General features: G+C 36.4%; 2 protein-coding genes across 4 annotated transcripts in view; one reads left to right on the top strand and one right to left on the bottom strand.

Moving 5' to 3' along the window:
• Positions 1-6,309, bottom strand: part of LOC138314888 (polycystin-1-like protein 1) — a 273,559-nt gene extending 267,250 nt beyond the window's left edge. For all 3 annotated transcript variants that reach the window (XM_069255496.1, XM_069255497.1, XM_069255499.1), the window contains exon 1: positions 6,114-6,309. In XM_069255496.1, the coding sequence (XP_069111597.1) occupies positions 6,114-6,180 (67 nt within the window). In that variant the 5' untranslated portion in view covers positions 6,181-6,309. The remainder of the gene's footprint in view (positions 1-6,113) is intronic.
• A 9,070-nt stretch (positions 6,310-15,379) lies between these two features.
• Positions 15,380-21,831, top strand: LOC138314887 (uncharacterized). The gene is made up of 7 exons (XM_069255495.1): positions 15,380-15,699; positions 17,691-17,778; positions 18,190-18,320; positions 19,430-19,520; positions 19,823-19,989; positions 20,344-20,470; positions 20,726-21,831. The coding sequence occupies exons 1-7, from the start codon at positions 15,545-15,547 to the stop codon at positions 20,780-20,782; spliced, it is 816 nt and encodes a 271-aa protein (XP_069111596.1). The 5' UTR covers positions 15,380-15,544; the 3' UTR covers positions 20,783-21,831.
• Positions 21,832-24,107: the final 2,276 nt, after the last annotated feature.

Below are 24,107 nucleotides of genomic sequence, written 5' to 3'. Positions count from 1 at the left end.
GAATATTAACGTAACTCACTAGTTTTTTTAAGGCTTTTTTCACTACGTTTATAAGCAGTAAAAAGGACGAGATTTGCTGTAATCCACACTCTTTTTGTACGTATGTTTACTCTCTTTTGTAATAACATTCACATTAAACAATCAATTATCGCGCACGGTTATACGAAAAAACTTGGCATACAGGCAGTACAGTATAGTGTAGAAAAGCGACTTCGATCAATTAAATCCGGATCGTAATATCGATATTCGGTTTACTTTTCCAAATCCGAACCCTCTCCTAAACCGGCCAAAATTCTTTTGCACCAACCATGATCGGTTTCTCGGGAGGTTCCACTGTAAAAACTATAGCAAATCTTGGGACCCCTCCCTGGGGGTGAACGTGAGACCCCAGGTCATATAATTCACAATTTTTGTGAAGGACCTCAAGACCTTTCAATCTATGAAGAGTATTTGATTCTACCATTTCTGGAATTTCAGAAGAAGATTTTTGAAGTTTTAGCCTATTTGACCCCTTTGGCCCCAACCCTCAGGCCCCTGGGGGGCTGGGACCATATATTAAATTCACAATTTTGGTTGACCTTTGGCTATGAAAGGTTTCTACAAAATTTCAACAAATTTGGTTCAGGAGTTTTGGAGAAGAAGTCGAAAAAGTAAATTGTTTATCGCCATACGACGGACGACGCACGACGCACGACGCACGCGACACACGACGCACGACGCACGACGAAAAAAGGCGATTAGAATAGGTCACTTGAGACTTCGTCTCAGGTGACCTAAAAAAAAATAAGTGGGTACTTAATCGAACAAAATTTGCGATAACCTTTCATAAAATTGTCAAAAAAAGTAAACTATATTTATAAGTCAATTTGCAAAAGAAATCAAATAAACAGCTTTCATAATTTCAGTCTGTATTTAATTAAGGAATAAAGTATCTTTCTGGTGGTTCTATCGAAGGATAAAGTTGATTAGGGTATCCATATTATCGAAGGATAAAGTTGAGTAGGGTAGACATTTGGAATGGACCGCAAAGTGGTCCATGAAACAAATATTGATACCCTACTCAACTTTATCCTTCGATAGAACCACCAGAAAGATACTTTAATCCTTTTATTTACAGTCTTAATTATTATTTCCATGGCTCAATATTTATCCTTTATAGTGTTTGTGACATTTATAATATTAAAATTAAATTATATCGTTTTGGCTAAGACGGGCAAATGGAACAGCCACTCGAAGTAGCGGGAATTCCAGCCAATTTATCAATGAACATACAACTAAATGAGTTTCGTCTGTTGAAGCATATATCTGGGATTTCCCGATATAAAAAAGAAAAGAACACTCATATGACATCAAATATCAAACTATTCAATGTTAACACTTTTATCATATAACGATAACATTAAGATTAAAGTTATCTTAAGCTAGGACGTATTGTACAATTCGTGTTATGAATGCCAGATGCTAATTATTCTACTGTAGATAGGTCGTTGTGTTGCCTCGATCTCTTGATTAATCAAATAAATATGACAAAAACAATCAAATCAAGTTGTTGTACTGGTATTAAGGTCGTAAATTAGACCCCAGAGGGCTATCGCTTCCCTGGTTTGTAATGCCAAGTATTGGGCCCATTGCCTTTTCTGAAGGAATTTTAATATTAACCTGCTAAATCCCCTATTGGGCCCCACCCCTCCCGCCCCAGAGCCAATATTTATACAAGTTCTGTTCCCCTTCCTCCAAAGGATGTTTGTGGCCAAATTTGGTTACAATCCAAGCAAAACTCTACGACAGTAGCGATTTAAAGGATTTACCTCTATTACCCCTATTGGGCCCCGCCCCTCCTGTCCCTGGGGGATTAGAGCAAAATTTATACAAGTTCTGTTCCCCTTCCCCAAGGATGTTTGTGGCCAAATTTGGTTACAATTCATGTAGAACTCTATGACTAGTAGCGATTTAAAGGATTTACCTCTATTTCCCCTATTGGGCCCCGCCCCTCCTGCCCCCGGGGGGTCAGAGCCAAAATTTATACAAGTTCTGTTCCCCTTCCCCAAAGGATGTTTGTGGCCAAATTTGGTTACATTCCATTCAGAACTCTATGACTAGTAGCGATTTAAAGGATTTACCTCTATTTCCCCTATTGGGCCCCGCCCCTCCTGACCCGGGGGATCAGAGCCAAAATTTATACAAGTTCTGTTCCCCTTCCCCCAAGGATGTTTGTGGCCAAATTTGGTTACATTCCATTCAGAACTCTATGACTAGTAGCGATTTAAAGGATTTACCTCTATTTCCCCTATTGGGCCCCGCCCCTCCTGCCCCCAGGGGACCAGAGTCAAAATTTATACAAGTTCTGTTCCCCTTCCCCCAAGGATGTTTGTGGCCAAATTTGGTTACAATTCATGTAGAACTCTATGACAAGTAGCAATTTAAAGGATTTACCTCTATTTCCCCTATTGGGCCCGCGCCCTCCTGCCCCCAGGGGACCAGAGTCAAAATTTATACAAGTTCTGTTCCCCTTCCCCCAAGGATGTTTGTGGCCAAATTTGGTTACAATTCATGTAGAACTCTATGACAAGTAGCAATTTAAAGGATTTACCTCTATTTCCCCTATTGGGCCCGGCCCTCCTGCCCCCGGGGGACCAGAGCCAAAATTTATACAAGTTCTGTTCCCCTTCCCCACAGGACGTTTGTGGCCAAATTTGGTTACATTCCATTCAGAGCTCTATGACAAGTAGCGATTTAAAGGATTTACCTCTATTACCCCTATTGGGCCCTGCCCCTCCTGCCCCCGGGGGGTCAGAGCCAAAATTTATACAAGTTCTGTTCCTCTTCCCCCAAGGATGTTTGTGGCCAAATTTGGTTACATTCCATTCAGAGCTCTATGACAAGTAGCGATTTAAAGGATTTACCTCTATTACCCCTATTGGGCCCCGCCCCTCCTGCCCCCGGGGGGTCAGAGCCAAAATTTATACAAGTTCTGTTCCCCTTCCTCCAAGGATGTTTGTGGCTAATTTTGGTTACAATCCATGCAGAACTCTAGGACAAGTAGCGATTTAAAGGATTTACCTCTATTACCCCTATTGGGCCCCGCCCCTCCTGCCCCTGGGGGACCAGAGCCAAAATTTATACAAGTTCTGTTTCCCCTCCCCCAAGGATGTTTGTGGTCAAATTTGGTTACAATCCATGCAGAACTCTAGGACAAGTAGCGATTTATAGGATTTACCTCTATTTCCCCTATTGGGCCCCGCCCCTCCTGCCCTGGGGGGGGGACAGAGCCAAAATTTATACAAGTTCTGTTTCCCCTCCCCCAAGGATGTTTGTGGTCAAATTTGGTTACAATCCATGCAGAACTCTAGGACAAGTAGCGATTTATAGGATTTACCTCTATTTCCCCTATTGGGCCCCGCCCCTCCTGCCCTGGGGGGGACAGAGCCAAAATTTATACAAGTTCTGTTCCCCCTCCCCCAAGGATGTTTGTGGCCAAATTTGGTTACAATCCATGCAGAACTCTATGACTAGTAGCGATTTAAAGGAAATGTTGACGGACGGACGGACGGACGGACGACGGACGCCGCGCCATGACATAAGCTCACCGGCCCTTCGGGCCAGGTGAGCTAATAAGTGGACACAATAATGGCTATTTTTTCATTGTATTTAACGACAGTACTAGGTTAACAAGCTCAACAAAGTCGTCCATTTTGACAGTAGCTCAGCTACTGACAAGCGTGTTTCCCGCAACATAACTGTGTGACGAAACAGCGCCACCTACCAGCACCGTCGAGATAACATAACCAAAACTGTGACCAAGGTATTGAGAGTGTACCGACAGCCTGCCAGGCAATAGTGACAGAATGCTGATGTTGTGATCAACCGAAACTGTTCAAACTATTATTGCGTTGACTGTAACGTAGTTGTGACGAGGCGTCCGATTCAAACCGCCTGCATGAGATGTGTGACAAACAGAGTTCTTCAACTTTACAATCTGACTTGAGTTCTACATTGATCAATTCATGTTTAAAAAAACTATTTGACTACATGGTTGTTATAATGGTTCTGCACTGAAACATGGCATTATTTTTTAATTTTGGAGGTTTTAAAATGAAACGGACGTCGATCAAGGAACATGTACAAACACAGGTAGGCCTATAGTGACAGTAGGCATAGTGTATGTACAGATCCAACACGTTACCGACTCTACGAATGTTAGCAAAAAGTTTCATTGCTGTTTCAATCACTACTGTTGTTTTCCTGTCATATCTTTTCCATTTACATGCAATGAAAATGTTACAAATACAAATAGGATGTACATCTTGTAATGAACAATACTAGAACAGCGTTGCCGACACATGTAAACATTGCGACGTCATCGGCATGTGAACAACTGTACATTGTACAACATTGTATATTTATCATACTTACCAAAGACAGACGATAGTAACATTAACAATATAACTTTTCCTATAGTTGTATGAACATGCCTACATGTACATATGTGTTCAAACCTATTTTGATATGTCTACATGTTCCTCGACTATACGATCGATACTGAAAATACTAAGTGTCTGATGCGGACCATCGTATATCCATCCGCGTGGCTCCAAATTGCGTATAACATACTCAATCAATTGAGATATAAAGTTGAGTAGCCTTTGGTTGAAATCAACTGGGTTTATACTATCAATTCACCAGTAACTGTAAATATTTCAAGTTTAATAAAAATGAGGCCTCAAAAAGGGAACTTTTAGGGATATGGGCACATATTGAATTAAATACAGTACTGTAATTAAGTGGATAAATATCCCTTAATCGAATGGGTGATATCAGTTATTCAAATAGGTGATATCACTTTGAAAATTTCTAAAGTGAAATATTGTCTTTTCAACATTTGTAATATCACCTATTCAAATACAGTGATATCAATAATTTGATATAGTGACTGTGATAACACTTGTTCAATTTTGAAAGTAATATCTGCACTTGAATGGCTGACCACTTTCGAAATTTTCAAAGATTTTGAGATAATCACCTATCCAAATCAAATTACACTAATGAATCAGTCTTAATTAAACGAATGTTCCGTAAACAAAAAATGTGCAATTATGAACAACTTAATGATTTTTCAAAAAAATCTCTGAATTCTAGACTATTCAATGGAAATATACGAATAGGTGATATCACTTAAGATTTTTTTTGAAGTGATAATCATCCATTTACAAAGGTAATATCACCAGAAACACATTATTTATAGGGTTGTATATATATTCTGTATATATATTCATTTGACCGATACCTCCTATTCAAATGAGTTATGTCTAGCTGGTCTATGAATACATGATATCACCTTTCAAATGAGTGATGATCACCAATGCAAATGAGTAATAGGTGCAAATGAGTACATTAATATCTCCTATTCAAATGAGTGGTATCATCTACTCAAATGAGTAATCATGTGCAAATGAGTGATATCTCCATTTCATAGGAGTGATATCACCTAATATCACCTAAATGAGTGATATTATCTATTTGAATAGCAGAATAGTTGATATAACTAATTAAATGATATTAAAGTTTTCCATTGTATTTCTTCTTTAGGTATACACCATCCGTCAATATAGTGACGATTATAGGCGAGGCGATTCTGCTAGTGTCGTGGGTAAGGGGTTATATACATTGCATTTTTTTTTTTTTTTTTTGGGGGGGGGGGGGGGTTAGTTTCAGCAGCTGATATTCCAATCACACTCAATGTATATATGTTTCTTACTTTCTGTTCCAATGCAATAGGGCTAGAATTAAATGCCCTCGCTCAAAAAAGATGTAGCGGGATTGGACTGGATCGATCATTGGTGGTGACCAGGTAGTCCTAGCTCAGCGGTATGCCTAGAGCATTCAGCTAGCTAGGTGGTGTTCGGAGGTCCCCGGTTCGAATCCCGGTCTGGTCGCTACATTTTCACCTCTCCAGTTACATATGTAACTTGCTAGGTTGTATTATTACAACATCACTTACGCATTTATTACCTTAAATAGTACATACATGCCCCTAAAGTATTCACAGATGTAGTGATTCATTCACAAAATCTTGCATAATATGGTCCCACAAGTCCCAACTGCCCAAAACTTACCTTCACCACAAACGTAAATAAACAGTGTCAGCAGACTGAAAATGTGTATTTGAAGTTTATGCTCCATAATCGTTACAAAGGCCTACACTCTTTAAGATAAACAATCGATACATGTTCTCCCATGTATATTCATAATTTCGTGTGTTGTTAGCAAACTTTGAAACTTTTCCTTAAAGTTCTGTCTATAGACCTTGTCTCTTTCATTCATAGAAAAATAGTTCGTTATTTATTCTAACGCAAGCGTTTCCGCTTTGTGTAAACCATTTAAAGCGTCACAGTTTGTATATTTATTGTATTATCTCCCACTGCTTGTATAACTTTATGAACATATGTCCCAATAAATTTCGTAATTGTATTCTAACTAACTATAGCCGGTCAAATTATTTTCTGTAGCGGCATGATAAATCTCGTGGTAGTAAACAGGCAGTCAGCATCACTTGTTGCTGCGCACATATGCAGGTGCGTTGACCTTTGACCCAATTAAGATGAATAGGTCTGTATCCTATGGTGTAAAAAACTGAAACAGTAAGCTAGAAGAAATGTTCAGATTCAAATAATATTCGGTCGATTGTTTATTTTTTCTCCCGATATTTCCACAACATTCGTAAGTTATTGTAACAAGTGATAATTTGGTAAGCTTCATGACGTTAGATAAGCAATATAAAATTTTATTCCACAGCGGTAGTCAGACCCTTTTTCAGTACGGATTTAAAGGACAACAACTTCATGTGGGGTATCAAAGAGATGGATTAAATAGAAAAATGTTGTTTTAAATGACTGGCTTAATGACAGTGCGCGAACATGAATTTACTTACTTTAAAATAGGCCAAGGACGTATATGAGTCTCACTTATAAATCCTTGTATAGGCCTATCCACATCAAGGATTTGTAAGTCCTTGATCCAAATTTAAATCGTCTTTATTTACCAAAACGGCGAAATATGGAAACTCTACGGGAAGATGGTACATAAAATCGGGAGGTACATATGAATTTTATTCATACAAAAAATGCTAGTCCGACATATACTCTATAGAGACACCAGACTTAGACATTATGACATAAATTATATAGATGTCTGGTTTAGGGCAAGAGCGCACTGCTATATAAAAACGTGGAATAAGCAGACACCGTTTGGTATCGGGCCAGGTCATCTCCGATTCAGACTGCTTACAAAATATTACCACCAAGAGTCGCCACTTACCTTGGTCTTTTCAACAAATGAATAATTTATCTACATATAGCCATGCATCCATTTTATAACACATGCACGTTCTTTAGTGTCAACACAGTAGTTTCTTTTCCGCAACTTTAAATTTCCCTCGTTGTCGTCGCCATTTTCTAGTAGATTAAAGTATGCAAATCGCCTTTAATCTTGACGAAATACTATATTTGGGTAGATATAAATTATTCATTGTTGAATAGACTAAAGTAAGTGGTGCTTCTCGATGGTCAGTCTGAATCGGAGATGACCTGGCCCGATACCAAACAGTGTCGGCTTATTCCACGTTTTGATATAGCAGTGCGCTCTGGCCCTAAACCAGACCATATATCTGTCATAATGTCTAAGTCTGGTGTCAGGGCCAGAGTATCTCGGGCTAACAAAAAATATAATCGTCATACTTTTGTTAGTAATTAGATTTTGTAATAATACTAGCTTTACATTTCTTTCTATAGCTGGCTTTTAAGTTATGATTGACATGAAATGACGTACATTAATTATGTTGTACCCGTTCTCACAATGGAAACTGGGTAAACATTGTTTGATAAGTTATTTTACAGGATTCTGTATATAATACGGCCGTTCTAACGAACAACAATTTCATATTCAACAAACAAAGTCCTGTACCGTGCCCAGGTGTTGTTTGGTTGTTTTTTGTTTTTTTTTTTTTTTTTTTTTTTTTTTTTTTTTTTTTTCTTGGGGGGGGGGGGTTCAGTGAGGACAGTATTTGCATTTCTCTTGCATTTTTAGAAACTGCAATCATTTTGTCACCGAAACGCAATATTTACAAAACTGTTGCATGAAGCATAGAAGATACAGGAGTGATATCCCGATCACGATTGATTGCTTTCGACGCCATATTTGCTTCGCATACCAAATAACACCTTCATACACGTTCGACCCCCTGAAATTTATGAAACTACCGGTAATATTGCCTGGCCCCTCTGGTGTTGCACCATCTCGTTTATATGTTGTGCATGTGTGCATTTTATTTAGATATTAAGACATGTAGATTAGCACTTTCGAAATTTCTTTGGGCGAATTTCCAAAAATGTTTTTTATGTATCATTAATAACACTGAATACCAAATTTCTGGCTACGACATGAGTAAAAGAAGCCGTTTAAAGATGTTCTGATCTGGTCAAGACAATCTGTGCCAATAATTAATTAAACTTTGATTGATTTATATAAAGTAACAAAATTAAAGAAAAGAAAAAAAAGGAAAATAACCCCCTGAGGAACTCCCTCATTAGTTGCCGTAACATAATATCTGTCATGGACCTTGGAATAACAGATCAATCTACACATGTCAACACTTTCGTTATGCAATTATATTACACAAATTACATCTTGTAAATGGTTAATTACATCAGAGATTTAAATAATAATTATATTTAAATCTCTGATTACATTTGAGATCCAAAAAGATATCCGTATCATCGTAAAATATATCAAAAGCTGAGTCGTAGAAATTGGATCCGGTTTCCTGGATTGTTTGCACAGTTCAGGGACAAATTGCTTTGGAGGGAATTCGGCAGGGAATAACATTGCATCCACATTGTTTTAACCCTGACTACGCCCCTGACAATAGAGAAAGTGTTGGTATTTGGCATGTCAATTACCTGTACAACACCTAGCTATCACCAAGGGGTGTGTTAATTACAGGTGTCCTAATTACCCCCGGCAGGGTGTTATTTACCTGTACTACACAAACCACAGCGGGGTGTATATAATATATAGGTGTGCTGGTTGGGTTATTTGGAGGCGAGTGGTTGTCATAAATTACATCATATGATTCCATCGTGTGTCACACCTGTATTATATGTCTATATGTTTAAACTGACAAGCCAAATGGCCAAAACTGGAAGTTGAATCTCAATAATTCTAAGTTTTAAGTTACCTATATCTTACAATTTTAAATCATTATCACAACATAATTATGTCAACGATGAACTAAAGTATTCACGAGAATGTCCAACGTCCTTAGTATTCCTTATCATTTCAAACTTTACTGTATATATCTTTAGACGTTTGTGGAAGTGTAAAGTTACTGCTGTTATACACACAAACTTGAATGATATTAGTTACTTGTGCTGGTATAACTTTAATGTGTAGTACAGATATATATGACTGGACTGCCACAGTAATGAAGTGAGGATGATATCTAGATACGTATATAACCACGGGGGAATAAATTAAACTCTTTCCAAATGGATAGACGTCTCATCAGGAATCCGTCAAGGTAGCCCGAGATACTCTGGCCCTAAAACCAGACTTAGACATCATGACAGAAAGATGTCCTAAACCAGACATCTATCTGTCATAATGTATATCGGGCTTCCGTCAAGGATTCGTGCTGGGCCTACTGCTATTCGTAATATTCGTATATGCTCTACCAGAATTAGCAAGCTTGGATGTTTATTTGATTACATTTTTAACAAAAATATTCATACGTATAACCAATCTTCCGTAGCGTAAAGATAGTATTATGTGCTATGGCCAATGTTTATAACGAACCTTAAAACATAGCTGTGATGTCATCTATTGTTGTTTCTGTACTTTAAGTTCAGGATTATCAGACCATTGCCTGTAACTGTCCTATATGTTACCTTTTACTGTCTGATATGTGATACTAATATGAGAGAGTCACTTATAAGACATTAAAAGGTAGGCCTCCGGGCATAATCTCATAATTTTGTGAACGCACAACAAACAACCAGGACTATTCAAAAATAGAAAACAATTAAATTCCAAAGAAAATGACTAGGAACAGATTTTAATCTAAATTTTTAAAGAACACAAATTTCACAAAATTCACTGTAAATTCCATTGTGTGTTGTCAGAATTTCAATTTGAAGTACATATCAGCAGCATTAATTTCAGATTCTTTTATTTCCATGATTTTAACACATCGGAGAGTTGACGTAAATATTTACAATATAGCAATGCACACAGTGCTGGACAAACAAATTACTATAAAACAGGTACATTGTATGATTAAGTATGTATATATATATACCATTGCATAAGACATAGTATCAATGGTTTATAATGCACATTCAAAAACATTGCAATATTAATTAATTTAAATTAGAAATTAAATTATCTTGTAGCTTTAAAGCCAAATCTGTATATTTTCCTAACCTGTTTAGTTCCCCTATGTTCTGGTTTGATAATAAAAGATTAAAAGCACCAACTTAAACACACTAGGACGTCTATAATAATGTGATTTAATATGTTTTTTTGTTTTTTTTTTCTTAATTCAAAGAAACAATTACATATAAGTATAAAGTGAAATTCACCTTCAATGTCTTTAGCATTACATACCTCACACAATCTTTGAATTCTCTGATGAATCCTATATCTCCCTTGTTCAATATTTAAGTTATGTGAACTTAGTCTTATATTACGTGCAATATTCTTCTTATGTGAATTATGAATTGATTTCGATAAGTAAAATTGAAGAGTTAATTTATCTATAAGATGTCTATAAAGAAACCCCTTTGATATCGTTTGTATATTTGAAATTAAACATCGTAAAATCTATTCTCAATAATTTTATAAGTAACTTTATCATCTTCTATCATATCATTCCAGAGATATGTTATTCCTAATTTATTACCCCCCCCCCCCCCCCCCGGACGTTCAAAATCAAACTGTCATCATATTCTGTCTTCATAGCAAGCTCTTATAATTAATACACATGTACAGTTATGTGAATTACGAATCTTAATTAAGCCAGTACTTAATTATACTAATTTTCTTAATGTTGACAATGGATGGCAATCTTCCGAGTTCACAATATACAAAATTATTACAAGTGATCATTTTTTACCCCTAGTATTTTTTTTTTTTACAAAAAAAATAAATGAACATTTTCTATATCAAAGGCTTTATGAAAACCCCAAACTTCCGCACTATAACACTATAAACCTGCTAAGATGCGAAAGAATACGTACGTTACAGAGTTAGATTAGACCTTTCGTTTTTGTTAGATTAGGGTTCGTAAAATAATATTTTGGTATATGTGTTTGCCGAATTTGATGAACTGATATGCGTGTACACTTAAATAAGTAATGAAATTCGTCACCAATACCGTCAGAACAAAGGGGTCAAATTCTTTCATTGCGTGGTATATTAGCCCATCGTCCCTTTTCTATGAGCAAATGTAACTTAGAAGTACGAAATTTAACAATATTTTTTCAATCTTTTTCATTCAATTTCAATAGATAATTCTCTATTTAAAAAGCGTTTTTAAAAACTGTATACATATTTTCTTTTGATGACAAATTCATATCATCAAACCCCCTTTGAATAAATTGATCCTGAAGTATTTGTTTAATGGTAGATTTTAAATGTATTTTGTTCTATGTACAAGCTTCCTGCATATTCCATACAAAATTTAAGCCTGTCTCATAAAAATAATTCGAACAAAATCGATCCATTTAAAACTTATGTTTCCATTTACATGCAACTGGTACATTAGTTTATAAATTTTGCTTGACAATTTATCAGTGGAAATTAAATTATACCAAAACATGACCATATCTACATTTCACTCCAATACTCAACGGATATCTACCAAATTCACCATAGACCATAAAGTTTGGTGTACTACGTCTCAAACCTAAGCTACGTTTACAGAATTGCAAGTGATTTTTTTTTTCAATAATAGTAATATTCTCAAAACCCCATAAATCAACGGAATATAAAAGGGTAGGTTGTATCAGTGTGTCAAAAATCTTCAGTTGTAAATCAACTGGCAGAGAAATATTTCTTTTAATTTTTTTTTGCAAACAGCAAATAATTTTTTTTCTCCTGTTCCGCTAATTTACTTTTTGCTTTAGCTAAATAAGTTAAATAAAATGCCTAAGTATGTAAAAGATTCCAATATTTCTAATTCTTCATTGCAAAATAAAAAGCGCAAACGTGTTTGACACTTCCGTTTGAGAATACAGCAACTTTAGTTTTTTGCGTATTAACCGTAAGTTTTCAGTCATTACAGTATATTTCAAACATATTCAATAAGGTCTGTATGATTGTATGCTGATTCGAAAATAATAACAGTGTCATCATCATAAAGGATAAGAAACATCTTAATAAACAATCCAACATCATCACTCAAGCCTTTCATAGTTTCTAGACAACTGGCGTCATTTTCATGAAAAAAAGTCTTCTTAATCATTTAGATAAATCGCATATAAAAAAGGTGACAAATTTCCCCTTGTTTTAGACCAATATTACAATCAAATAATCATGACAGTTCATTTACTTTCTTGACACACGCTTTGGTGTTGGCATACAAATTAATTATGACTTTATAATTTCTCCAGTTATGTTACTTTTTGAACCTTTTTCCATCATCCTATTCTCCAAACAGAGGTGCAAATGGCATGGTGCAAATGAATGTCCAGGATTGAATTGTGCCCTTCAAAATTCATTCTTCGTGCATGCATTATGTAACTATGCTATTTATCACATATAACACAGGCAAAGGTAATGACACGTGGTTGAAACAACGGGAAAATAAGTGCAAAACCAACAACATAATTCGTAACCTTTATCTGTATTATATGTGATGAATGACATTGATATGGTTGAACGCATATAGGTAGAGCTACCTGAGGTCATACACAAAGGCAAAAAATCTGGCTTTAAATAATCTGGCTTAAATTAAAAGTTGAAACTGTACTTTATTTACACAAAGAGTTGCTATGTTTAATGGATCAGTTTTCTCTCCCACATATTGTACACTTTTCGGCTTATTTCCATAACATACATGTTTGCAAGTCCCTTGGTTTTCACATCTTAATTCATAAATCGACAGCAATGTTAGAATTGTTAGTCCTGTACTCGATAGTGAAGTCGTACCCTGACAGAGTTGCTAACCATTTTTGTCTTTATAACATCCTGCAGCTTGGCACACTTGTCTGTGCATAGGCCAGAGAATGTATATATCCTTTAGTCTGGTAAAAGCTTTTTTTTTCTTCTCCTCTGACTCAGTCTCTTTTGATAGATTCCTACTTTGTCGGGGTCGGCGCAAACTTTAGATCGGTAATAGGTATAACATCTTCGCGTGCCGTAGAGTCCGGGTTCTTGAAAGTCTTTTGGACAAAACGGGTCTAACGAGATATCTGAGCATTTCTCAGAATCGGTTTCAATTACCTTTTGGCTGACTGTGATCCCTAGATATACATTTAGGAATAATTTGAATATATTTTTTTATGTTATGGAGATATAACACAAAAATCTGAGTGGACTCTAAATAAACCGCGAAGCGGGCTATGATGAGAGTACACTCAGATTTTTGTGTTATATATCTCCATGATATAAACAAAATATTAAAATTAATCCTTCCTACTAAAGATAATCTCTTGAATACTCCAAATTCATTTCGGGACACTTTTGTCTATGAAATCATTACGTCGTCTCAATTCAGCCAATCAGAAGCAACGTCATAAACGACGATGCCATTTTTTCCTTTATGGGCTGATAAAGTAAATTTTTAAGCCAATGAAAATGCTCGTAACAAGCAAAATTGAATTATGTATATATAACTTTGATGAAAGAAGGTATTGCTGCCGAAGCCTATCTAATGCCTTATATCACTTCTTCAAGTGTTCCTTAAACGTCTTCGAAAAATATACATCTTCTCAGTTCACCAAAACAGTGATTTAGTTGACGGTGGCGGATACGTTTGCTGATCATCCAAACTAATTGGTCTTCCAGTGAGCAATCAGTAGTGGTCATCAAAACTAAATGGTCTTCCCGTGAGCAATCAGTAGTGGTCATCAAAACTAAATGGTCTTCCCGTGAGCAATCAGTAGTGGTCATCCAAACTAATTGGTCTTCCCGTGAGCAATCAGTAGTGGTCATCAAAACTAAATGGTCTTCCCGTATGCAATCAGAGTGGTCATCCAAACTAATTGGTCTTCTCGTGAGCAATCAGTAGTGATCATCCAAACTAATTGGTCTTCCCGTGAGCAATCAGTAGTGGTCATCAAAACTAAATGGTCTTCCCGTATGCAATCAGTAGTGGTCATCCAAACTAAATGGTCTTCCCGTGAGCAATCAGTAGTGGTCATCCAAACTAATGGTCTTCCAGTGAGCAATCAGTAGTGGTCATCAAAACTAAATGGTCTTCCCGTGAGCAATCAGTAGTGGTCATCCAAACTAACTGGTCTTCCCGTGAGCAATCAGTAGTGGTCATCCAAACTAACTGGTCTTCCCGTATGCAATCAGTAGTGGTCATCCAAACTAACTGGTCTTCCCGTATGCAATCAGTAGTGGTCATCCAAACTAACTGGTCTTCTCGTGAGCAATCAGTAGTGATCATCAAAACTAACGGGCCTTCCCTTGAACACGGTCCTCGCTTTGTGATATTCTATCAATCACTATTAGTAGTATTAATGCATGGCCCTAAACGAGTTTATGCTTGGTACAGCGAACACGTCTGTAGTGGTCCTATTGTTGAGTTGGTAGTCACTGCGCGTCCTCAACTTCTAGTGCGACTTCCGTAGAACCCATATCCAAAATTCCGTAGAATCCAAATCATTCCATCCACTGGCCGGAAATATGTGTAAAATTATGAAATATGTGTGTCTCCACCAGTGGACAGAACGTAGAGCTTTCATTACAGAAACAAATGCTCTATTCGAAGACCAAACGCGAGGAGTTGTCAAGGGTGACCTAAAGAAGGAGAAAGACAAGATCCCAAAGTGATCATGCAATAGTGGCAGCATGTACATTTCTTACGCTCTATATTCCGGACAGAAAAGTTACAACAATTGACAACCTCTGATATACATTTACCTTATGTTCCAGTGACCTGGGTATGTTTAACTGAATATTTAAAATCGAGGACATGCAAAAGTGATTAGACAGTTCAACAGTTGATTATAGATAATGGGATTCCCCATGGTCACTTTTTTGAAGGCATGGCTAATTACACATCTACGTCATTAGATAGAATATATATATTTATATATGACTACCTGGTAAACATGTTTCAGATAACTATTTGTAATCTATACAGAGGTTTCATGTGACTGGGATCAGTTATCAGTACCACACATCACTATACAGATATGACACCCATAGTAGCCTTCCTGATGCAGGCGTAACAATTAAAATAATAGTTTGTGTTTCGACCGATACTGGATTATACTGCGAGATCCGTAATTCTGAAGATTTGTTATTTTCGCGGTACACCATGTATTGGACAGTAGGTGTGGTTGTGTGTTTAGCACTGGTAAGCGGGACACGAGCACTGACCTGTACACAAAAAGATATGTGTTCCTGTCAGATGGACGATGGCAGTGGCGATGTTGATGTTTCTTCTCTCGGCAAAAACGACGGAACAGCCATGTAAGGATATTTGTATAATGGTAACAGCTCAGTAACGCTCAGTTATTTTTTATTTAAATTTTACTTTTGTCTAATGAAAACATTATTTTCAGTTAATTTTAAAACTCGTTCATGTTGAGTCCGAAGGTAAAAACATAGCTAGGTATTAATGACAAACATTGTCAAATTGATTTTAAAAGATATTGACGACATTGTTGATAAACTGTAGTTACTTTTGTCATTTTTACAACACCTGGGCCATTCAGCGCTCATATCTTACTTGTATCAATATCATACTGTATATATATGTATAGTTACCTTGGTACAGGTGATAATGATTTCGCTACAAATGAGCAATGTATACTTATTTAATCTCCGTTGGAAAGTATTGTCGTAATTTGTGTTTTTGAAAATAATGTTCTTCATACCTGATATTATGCTGAATCATTATCTGGACAAATTAAAGCATTTCTGCATATTTATTTTTAACACGACCCTGACTGTAAGCTTCTTCATCAAAGGACGTTGGCACTTTCGGAGCGCCTTGCTCCACAAAATTCGCAAAAGTAAAATCGCATTTCGACATATGATAAATAGATGACGTTTTGGTATAACATGATATGAAGTTTTAATTCAAACCAAAATCACGTAATCACCTTATTTACTCTGAATTGTTTCACCACCGCGCCCTAGAAAATAGGTCTAAAAATGTAAACAAATCACGGAGATAAATTACATTGTTCGTGTGTCAGCAGAACTCCTGACCCCACTTGTCAACAAATCACGAGACCACAAAACACTGCACGTGGCGATTACGTCACATATAATTAAGAACCAGGAACTTCATTGAAACATTATCATTGGTTGACAGACAGAACAAATCATTACACATTTTCATTTATCTTATTTGAGAATTCAATTAATGATATACAGATTCTAAATAAAGATGATATTTGTACTTTATGATTTTATAATCATTATAATCATAATTCTTATAAATACATAACTATTAAAAGCGGTATTCTTTAATGCCAGTCAAATGGTACGTATAAACGTACATATTTTGGTGGTAACTTTCTCTACGCATAGTATTACAACTAAATACAGCCATTGTGGAAACAAGAGGCCGAATGGGCCTTAACGATCATCTGACTGTTAACACAATAAGTTGTTTAAAAATCTTAGCCTTTTTGACCCCTGTGATGCTGAAGGAAGGTCAAGGTCATTCATTTGAACAAACTTGTTAGCCAGCATGCTACAGGCCCAACATGAGTACCCAGGGACTTTTGGTTATTGAGAAGAAATTGTTGAAAAAATAGCCTTTTTGATCCCTGTGACCTTGAATGAAGGTCAAGATCATTCACTTGAACAAACTTGGTTGCCAATTATCCCAGCATGCTACAGGCCAAATATGAGTACCCTGGGCCTTTTAGTTATTGAGATGAAGTTGTTTGAAAAAAATACCTTTTTGACCCCTGTGACCTTGAATGCAGGTCAAGGTCATTCACTTGAACAAACTTGGTTGCCATTCATCCCAGCATACAACAGGCCCAATATGAGTACCCTTGGCCTTTTAGTTATTTCGAAGAAGTTGTTTGAATGAAAAGTTTACGGACGGCAGACGACGACGGACGAAGCACGATGACTATGAACTATAAAAGAACTCGAAATTATCATTGCGCTTACCTAATATAGATAGAATTTCCGCTAAAATAATTGCGCCAAAATAAATAACTTTAGATTATGTCTAACATTAATATGAAAATGTTCCCCAATCTGATTAGAGAATATTGCTAACCAGGTAAATAGAGCTTGCATTACTAAATTAATTAAGAAGTTTCTTTAAAAGAACAGTATAATCAGAACGTTTCAAGGGTGGGATATTTGTTATTATTGTCTGTATATTTGTTTACCTTACATTCCAAGATATCAACATCCTTCTTAGCTTGTTAAATGATATAGCTTCGTCTAATTTCCTTGAAGCTAAAGTAATCTCTATTTCTCTTCCATAGGTTCCAGGATATGACTAGCGCCGACGGTCAGCTGTACTCTCTAAACATGTGTTACCCATTCAATGAGATGACCTGTGCAAACGCAGCGGTAAGGTTAATGTGTATTCATTTTTATTGTAAATCCTCGAAAGTTATTTAAACATATCTGTGGCAACATTTGTTTTGTTTTTGAGCGTAACGTCATATTTTTTTGGAGAAAACGGCGTGAATTGTGCTCGTAAAATAATGACGTTACAATCTATACTTACCCGTCAGGGAACTAACTGTGTAATATGCAAAAATAGAATATTGGGATGATAAGGACAATCGCTGCATGAAACTGGGATGTCAAAAATTATTTTTAGAAGAAGCGAACATTCGCAGCCAAGATAGTTTTAAATATTGTTCAACATCTAAAATCAACTAATCTCAATATCTAACAATTAATGGGAGCGTTGTAATCAACACTCCTTGAACAATGCAGAATTTCCCATCTGTTGATGACAATGTCCCGTTTCAGGCATGTCAGATATTGGCCGATGGAACAGGCAGTTACCAGATTGGGGATGCCACAAATGTTGGCTTCGAGGTAGATTCTCTAAATCAGGTCCACATCAAATACACAAATATAGACGGAAACGGTCTCACGAGGTAAGGCAAATACATCGGGGAATCATGATTAACTAGTGAGCAAGCCGACACAATGAGAAAGTCGAGTGACTTGTTTAACTGGAGACAAGAGAAGAATATCATCATTTATAATAGTACCATAGTGTCACTCTTTCATATGTGTGTATTATATAAAGATAGGGATATGTTACCACCAAATGCTGCTAAACCCAAGGCCTGACGAGGATTTTACAACATTTTGTAACCTCGAGGGTAGATTTTCGAGGGTAGAATATCTCTATCCACGTATAAAGGTTATTGTTCTCTGATATTTTATTACAATTTTACAATTATGATATCACCGCGACCGCAAGTCAATGCTCCAAACATAAAACACATTCATCTTTTTAACGCAACCCCCGCTGTTTGCATTCTTTGTAGTTGTAACACCAACATAATTTCTGAAAGTAAGATTCACTGAGAAAATTGTAATTTTACTATGAAAATGTTGACGCAATAACGTCACGCGGTTGTATTGCCTGGGTAGCCATGTAAATCATAATTATGCCAGTAGATAAGATAGGAAAACAGTATCTCACTGGCTAAACACATGTAGATACGACTAGCTCATCTTGGTTGCTCGGCAAAGTAATTTACATTAAGAGAGAAACAGTGATAAGGAACTCCGCATCATTACAAAAAAATAATCTGATTAATTATGATCTCCGCGCTGTTCTGTTTAACCCCCTTTCTGTTACATCAACAGGGAGTATACGTTTATTTGGGAGGTGTGAAGATCAAAGTATAATTTTAATAAGATTTGTTGCTAAACGTGCCAAGGATTGATTGACAGGAGACAAAGTCGCATCAACATCAAGGTTAAGTGTAGAACATTCCAAGATGTGGTTATTTATCATGTAATATGTCTTTCCATGGTGTGGTATATCAAAGTTTACATTGCAACTAGAAATGCCGTCATATGCTATATTTCCGTAATATTATTAACCATCACTGTCGTTGACATAGAGACTGAGAGATTGTATTGGTTCCGAGGGTTAAGCTATATTTGTGTCTTTTATTGTTTTGTTTTCATTTTTGCCTCGATATTTTGATAATCGACATGTTGTTTTACCCATTTGTTGTGTATATAGGACGACAGACGTTACTTTGGTCTGCAATCCTACGGCTGATCCACCAATGGTGTCCGCGGACGGGGAGACGGCACCAGGATCTGTAACATACGTAAGACCAAAAGTCTTCTCCATTGTTATAGATTTAATGCATACATTAAAAAAGTTCAGTCTTAATGAAAGGGATTTGGAAACGAAAATATATGTGAATGTTTAAATTTTTATCCATACTTAATATCAGGTTAGAAGTCTAAAATTAAACAAAACACACACACACATATATATATATCTTGTACACATATATATATCTTGTGGGTAGTAATAAGCGTTGAAAAAACAACGTTTTATTTATCTTATTGGTGAAAAAAATTACAGTTTTATAAATGTTCAAACAAATTCATTTTATTCAAACAGTTATTCACAGTAAACTCGAAATGCGCATGTGCAGGGGGTTGCGGAAGCGGACCGCCGCCACCAGACCCTACGACCACTAAGGGACCTGGACCAGATCCTGGTCCGGGCCCTAAAAAGGGGGGATCATCAGAAGGGGGAATTAGTATTGGGACTATACTCGTCATTGTGTAAGTATTTCCATAGACACTGGATGGAGAATTTAAACACATTACAACTGCTCAGTAATTTGATAAACTTCCTTGAAATGGTCATATCAATTTTACTACTAGAATTATTATTTGAGACATAATATCACACTTCAGTTTGTCTTCTGATAGAGAATTGATATTAATATATCACCCATAGTAGGACATATATGCAGTGTTTTATATCACGATATATACTACTTAAAAGTAGTAGCTGGCCAAAGAAGTACAAACAACAGTGATATTCCAGATAGCACGGATTCCGACAGTGTGGACGAAAATGATCAAATTTTCGTCAAGGTAATATTCACCAGTATATATCTATCTATTTTGCAGAGTTCTATCGCTGGGATTTTCGTACATGGTCGGAGGTATATTATATATGAAGATGGTTCGCCATGCGCAGGGTACAGAAGTTGTACCTAATGTGTCGTTCTGGGGAAGTTTACCTGGGCTTGTTAAGGTAAGTAACCAAACTCATGTCCTCACGGCCATAGGTTAACTTTTATCAGTGTCAAATGTCAATGTCTTTAATAAAAGGAAGAGGAAACGATATTCACATTTTCTATTTTTTTTTCATTTTTTCTTGAAAGAGCATTTTCTACAAAAAGATAATTTGTACAAATTCTAATGGTCCATTTATTTCACTATCTTTACTGTTTATATTGTACTTCTTTTGTTCTTAGACTTCATTTTTTTATCCTCCTTACTATTTCAGGACGGTGTCATGTTCACTATAGGCAAATGTAAAGGCGGTGGGTACAATAAGGTGTGATAAAAACTGTCGTAGATATTCTAAATGTTACTATAACGGATATGATTGTAATCCCTGGAGTACCGAGGACCATCTCTGGGGACCAGATAATAGAACATTTGTGTGTAGTATTATATATATCTCGTAAACGTTATCTTGAGATAGCAACTGAACAAATAAGGTTTTGTGTGTCTATGCTAGTGTACATATCGTGGATGACACTACACTTGTGTATACTTCAAATCAGTAAAGCATTGCAGTGTATATATTGATTTGATGGTACAACCTCCTGAAAGATTAGTGATCTGAAGGAACCAGATTATAAAATACCAAAGCTTTTGCTCATAGGCATTATATAATGTATCGATGGAATAATGTACATATTGTATCAGTTTGAATAAGAGACGTATTTCTACTATTCATACAATACTATATTATGTTAACTGTACATGAAAGCTAGTCACTCGTTTTGATGATAGATTATATATAACTAGGACCCAATGATTGCCTTCATATAAACTATGAGAAAGAATTCTTACACGCCTTCTTGTTGATCACTTTAAAGTTTTTTGACTGTGTATTCCAAACCTTCGTGGCGACCACTTTTTCTTTAGGTTTTGTCTATAAACCCACCTGGCAACCTTTTCTTAAGGTTTTTGCCTGTATATTCCTAACCTTCTTGCCGACTACTTTTTCTTTAGCTTTGTGCCTTTTTATTCCACATCTGCTTGTCAACCATTTTGCCTTTCGATTTTCCCTTTGCATTCCAACCCCTCTTGACAACTTTTTCTATAGGTTTTTGCCTATATTCCAAAACCTGCATCCGACTAGGGTCTCTTCAGGTTTTTGTCTGCGCATTCCAATCCTGCTTCCTGCTTCTCTCTCTTTAGGTTTTTGCCCGAGTATTCCAATGTTTCTTCCGATCACTGTCTCTTTAGTTTTTGCCTATGTATTCCAAACCTGCTTCCGATCACTTTCTCTCCAGTTTTGTTGTTGCCTGTGTATTCCAAACCTGCTTCCGATCACTTTCTCTCCAGTTTTGTTGTTGCCTGTGTATTCCAAACCTGCTTCCGATCTCCAGTTTTGTTGTTGCCTGTGTATTCCAAACCTGCTTCCGATCACTTTCTCTCCAGTTTTGTTGTTGCCTGTGTATTCCAAACCTGCTTCCGATCACTTTCTCTCCAGTTTTGTTGTTGCCTGTGTATTCCAAACCTGCTTCCGATCACTTTCTCTCCAGTTTTGTTGTTGCCTGTGTATTCCAAACCTGCTTCCGATCACTTTCTCATCACTTTCTCTCTAGTTTTGTTTTTGCATGTGTATTCCAAACCTGCTTCCGATCACTTTCTCTAGTTTTTTGAAGGTATATTCCAAAACAGCCTGCCGATTATTTTATCTTCAGCATTTTATCTTTCTCGGATTTATTCTTCGGTGTCATGACCGTCAAGTCCTTTTAGTATTGAGGTCATCTGTACCTTTAACAGTCTATTCTTCCACTTAATTAGATGGTAAAACTCCAATGTCTTAACCTATCTTGGCAAATAAGGAAAGACCTTATCTGAGCGCACATGTTGTATCAGAATGTTGTTCCGTTCATAAATTTGATAAAACTGGTATCAAAGTGAAAGTCTAATGTTTACATCAATTATTATAACCACAAATGATTGTTTTATAGCCTAAACTGTAATTGCTGTGGAATATCTTTTGTAGCAAGAAAGTTATTATTTCAAATATGCTCATTATAACATTCAATCTTATGAAAATACATATCCTTATTATCACGACGTTCGATAAGAGGATCTGACAACATCCCTTACCGGGTCACGTGTATGTAGTCATCTCGCCCAAAGAGCACAACAAAGCTAAAAGTATATTTACATACTGGGACGAAATGGCGTTATCAATTGACGTAGCAATGTGTAGAAAATGTATGCGATCTGAAGTACACTTTGTATAAAGGTCATCCGAACATGACCCTTTATGGGATGTTCTCAGATTCTCTATATAACCGAGTGGTTATGAGGATCTGTATTTTAATCAGATTGTATAACATGTTTTGCCTTATTTTACACAATAAAACAAACATTGATGTATACAAACTGTGCTTTTATTTTTCACTTCCACTCAAAACCATAACAAAAACAAATAACAAAAACAAATGTTAATTTTTGTATGATTTATTTGCGTTTAAATACTGGAAATATGACAGTAAAATAGTCATCATCACTTTAAACTGTATATCAATGATCAACTGTTCACAACATGATCAGGCAAATTACTGAATACAGTATCATTGGACATATCATTGATACAAGATCGTAACCGGGCCCAGACGGCGTCTCTTTAAACAATCTGTATGGAGTCAATTACATTAGAAACGTGTTATTATTACCAAAAATATCTTTTTTTAACACTAACAACATTAATCTTAGAAAGCAATGATGAAATAAAGCATCTTACGTAGATAGACAAGAGATCCCAGAGGGATCTTGGGGCCCACCAAAGAATGATCTACATCTGGCAATAAAGAGAGGGATATTTTCTCTGTTTTTCCAAGTTTGACCACAAGCTACATATAAAATTTGAGTACTCTCTGGGATATATAGCAGTAACAAACTTCAATTATGAAAATGCAGTATGCACAACTAGGTGGCCTGTCGACCATCTTGTTGACCAACGGCCTCAAAATGCAATACGTACAACTAGAGTCCTAAGGGAACATGCAGATGAAATTTGAAACAGATCTCTTCAGTACTTTCTGAGAAATAGTGGTATCGAAGTCAACTATCAAAATACAAGAAGGCGGCCTGTCGGCCATCTTGTTCACCGATCAGTCCCAAAATATGCAAAACTATGGCCCTAGGGGAACAAGCTGAGCATGTAAAATTTGAGACAGATGGCTTCAGCACTTTATTAACAAATAGTGGTACCAAACTTCAATGATCAAAATCCAACGGTAACAATGATTGTTACCGGATGTGTTATCGGATGGAAGGATGGACCACGGACGAAAGGCGATTTGAACAGCCAGCCATGGTGGCTAAACAATACATACATGTAGTGAGCAATCATTTCTACATAAATATTTGATGTATGCTAACTCATACTGTATCAATCAGGAATGTACCAAATGATGACATGACGACTTTGTTTGACGAAAAGAAGTGAAGTACAAACAAAAGCAGCACTCTATAAGAGCAATTGTTATTGCACAAAATAACAAGAGATTCCAGAGGAATCTTGGTGCCCACCAATGATTGATCTATGTCTGACAACTGACAGATGGATCTTTTCTCTACTTTTCAAACTTTTACTATCAAAATCAAAGGGCCATAGGGGAACTTACATA

This window comes from Argopecten irradians, chromosome 2 (assembly GCF_041381155.1).
Source record: "Argopecten irradians isolate NY chromosome 2, Ai_NY, whole genome shotgun sequence".
NCBI lineage: Eukaryota > Metazoa > Mollusca > Bivalvia > Pectinida > Pectinidae > Argopecten > Argopecten irradians.
The sequence above is the reverse complement of the archived record's forward strand: the minus strand, read 5'-3'. Positions and strand labels throughout refer to the sequence as shown.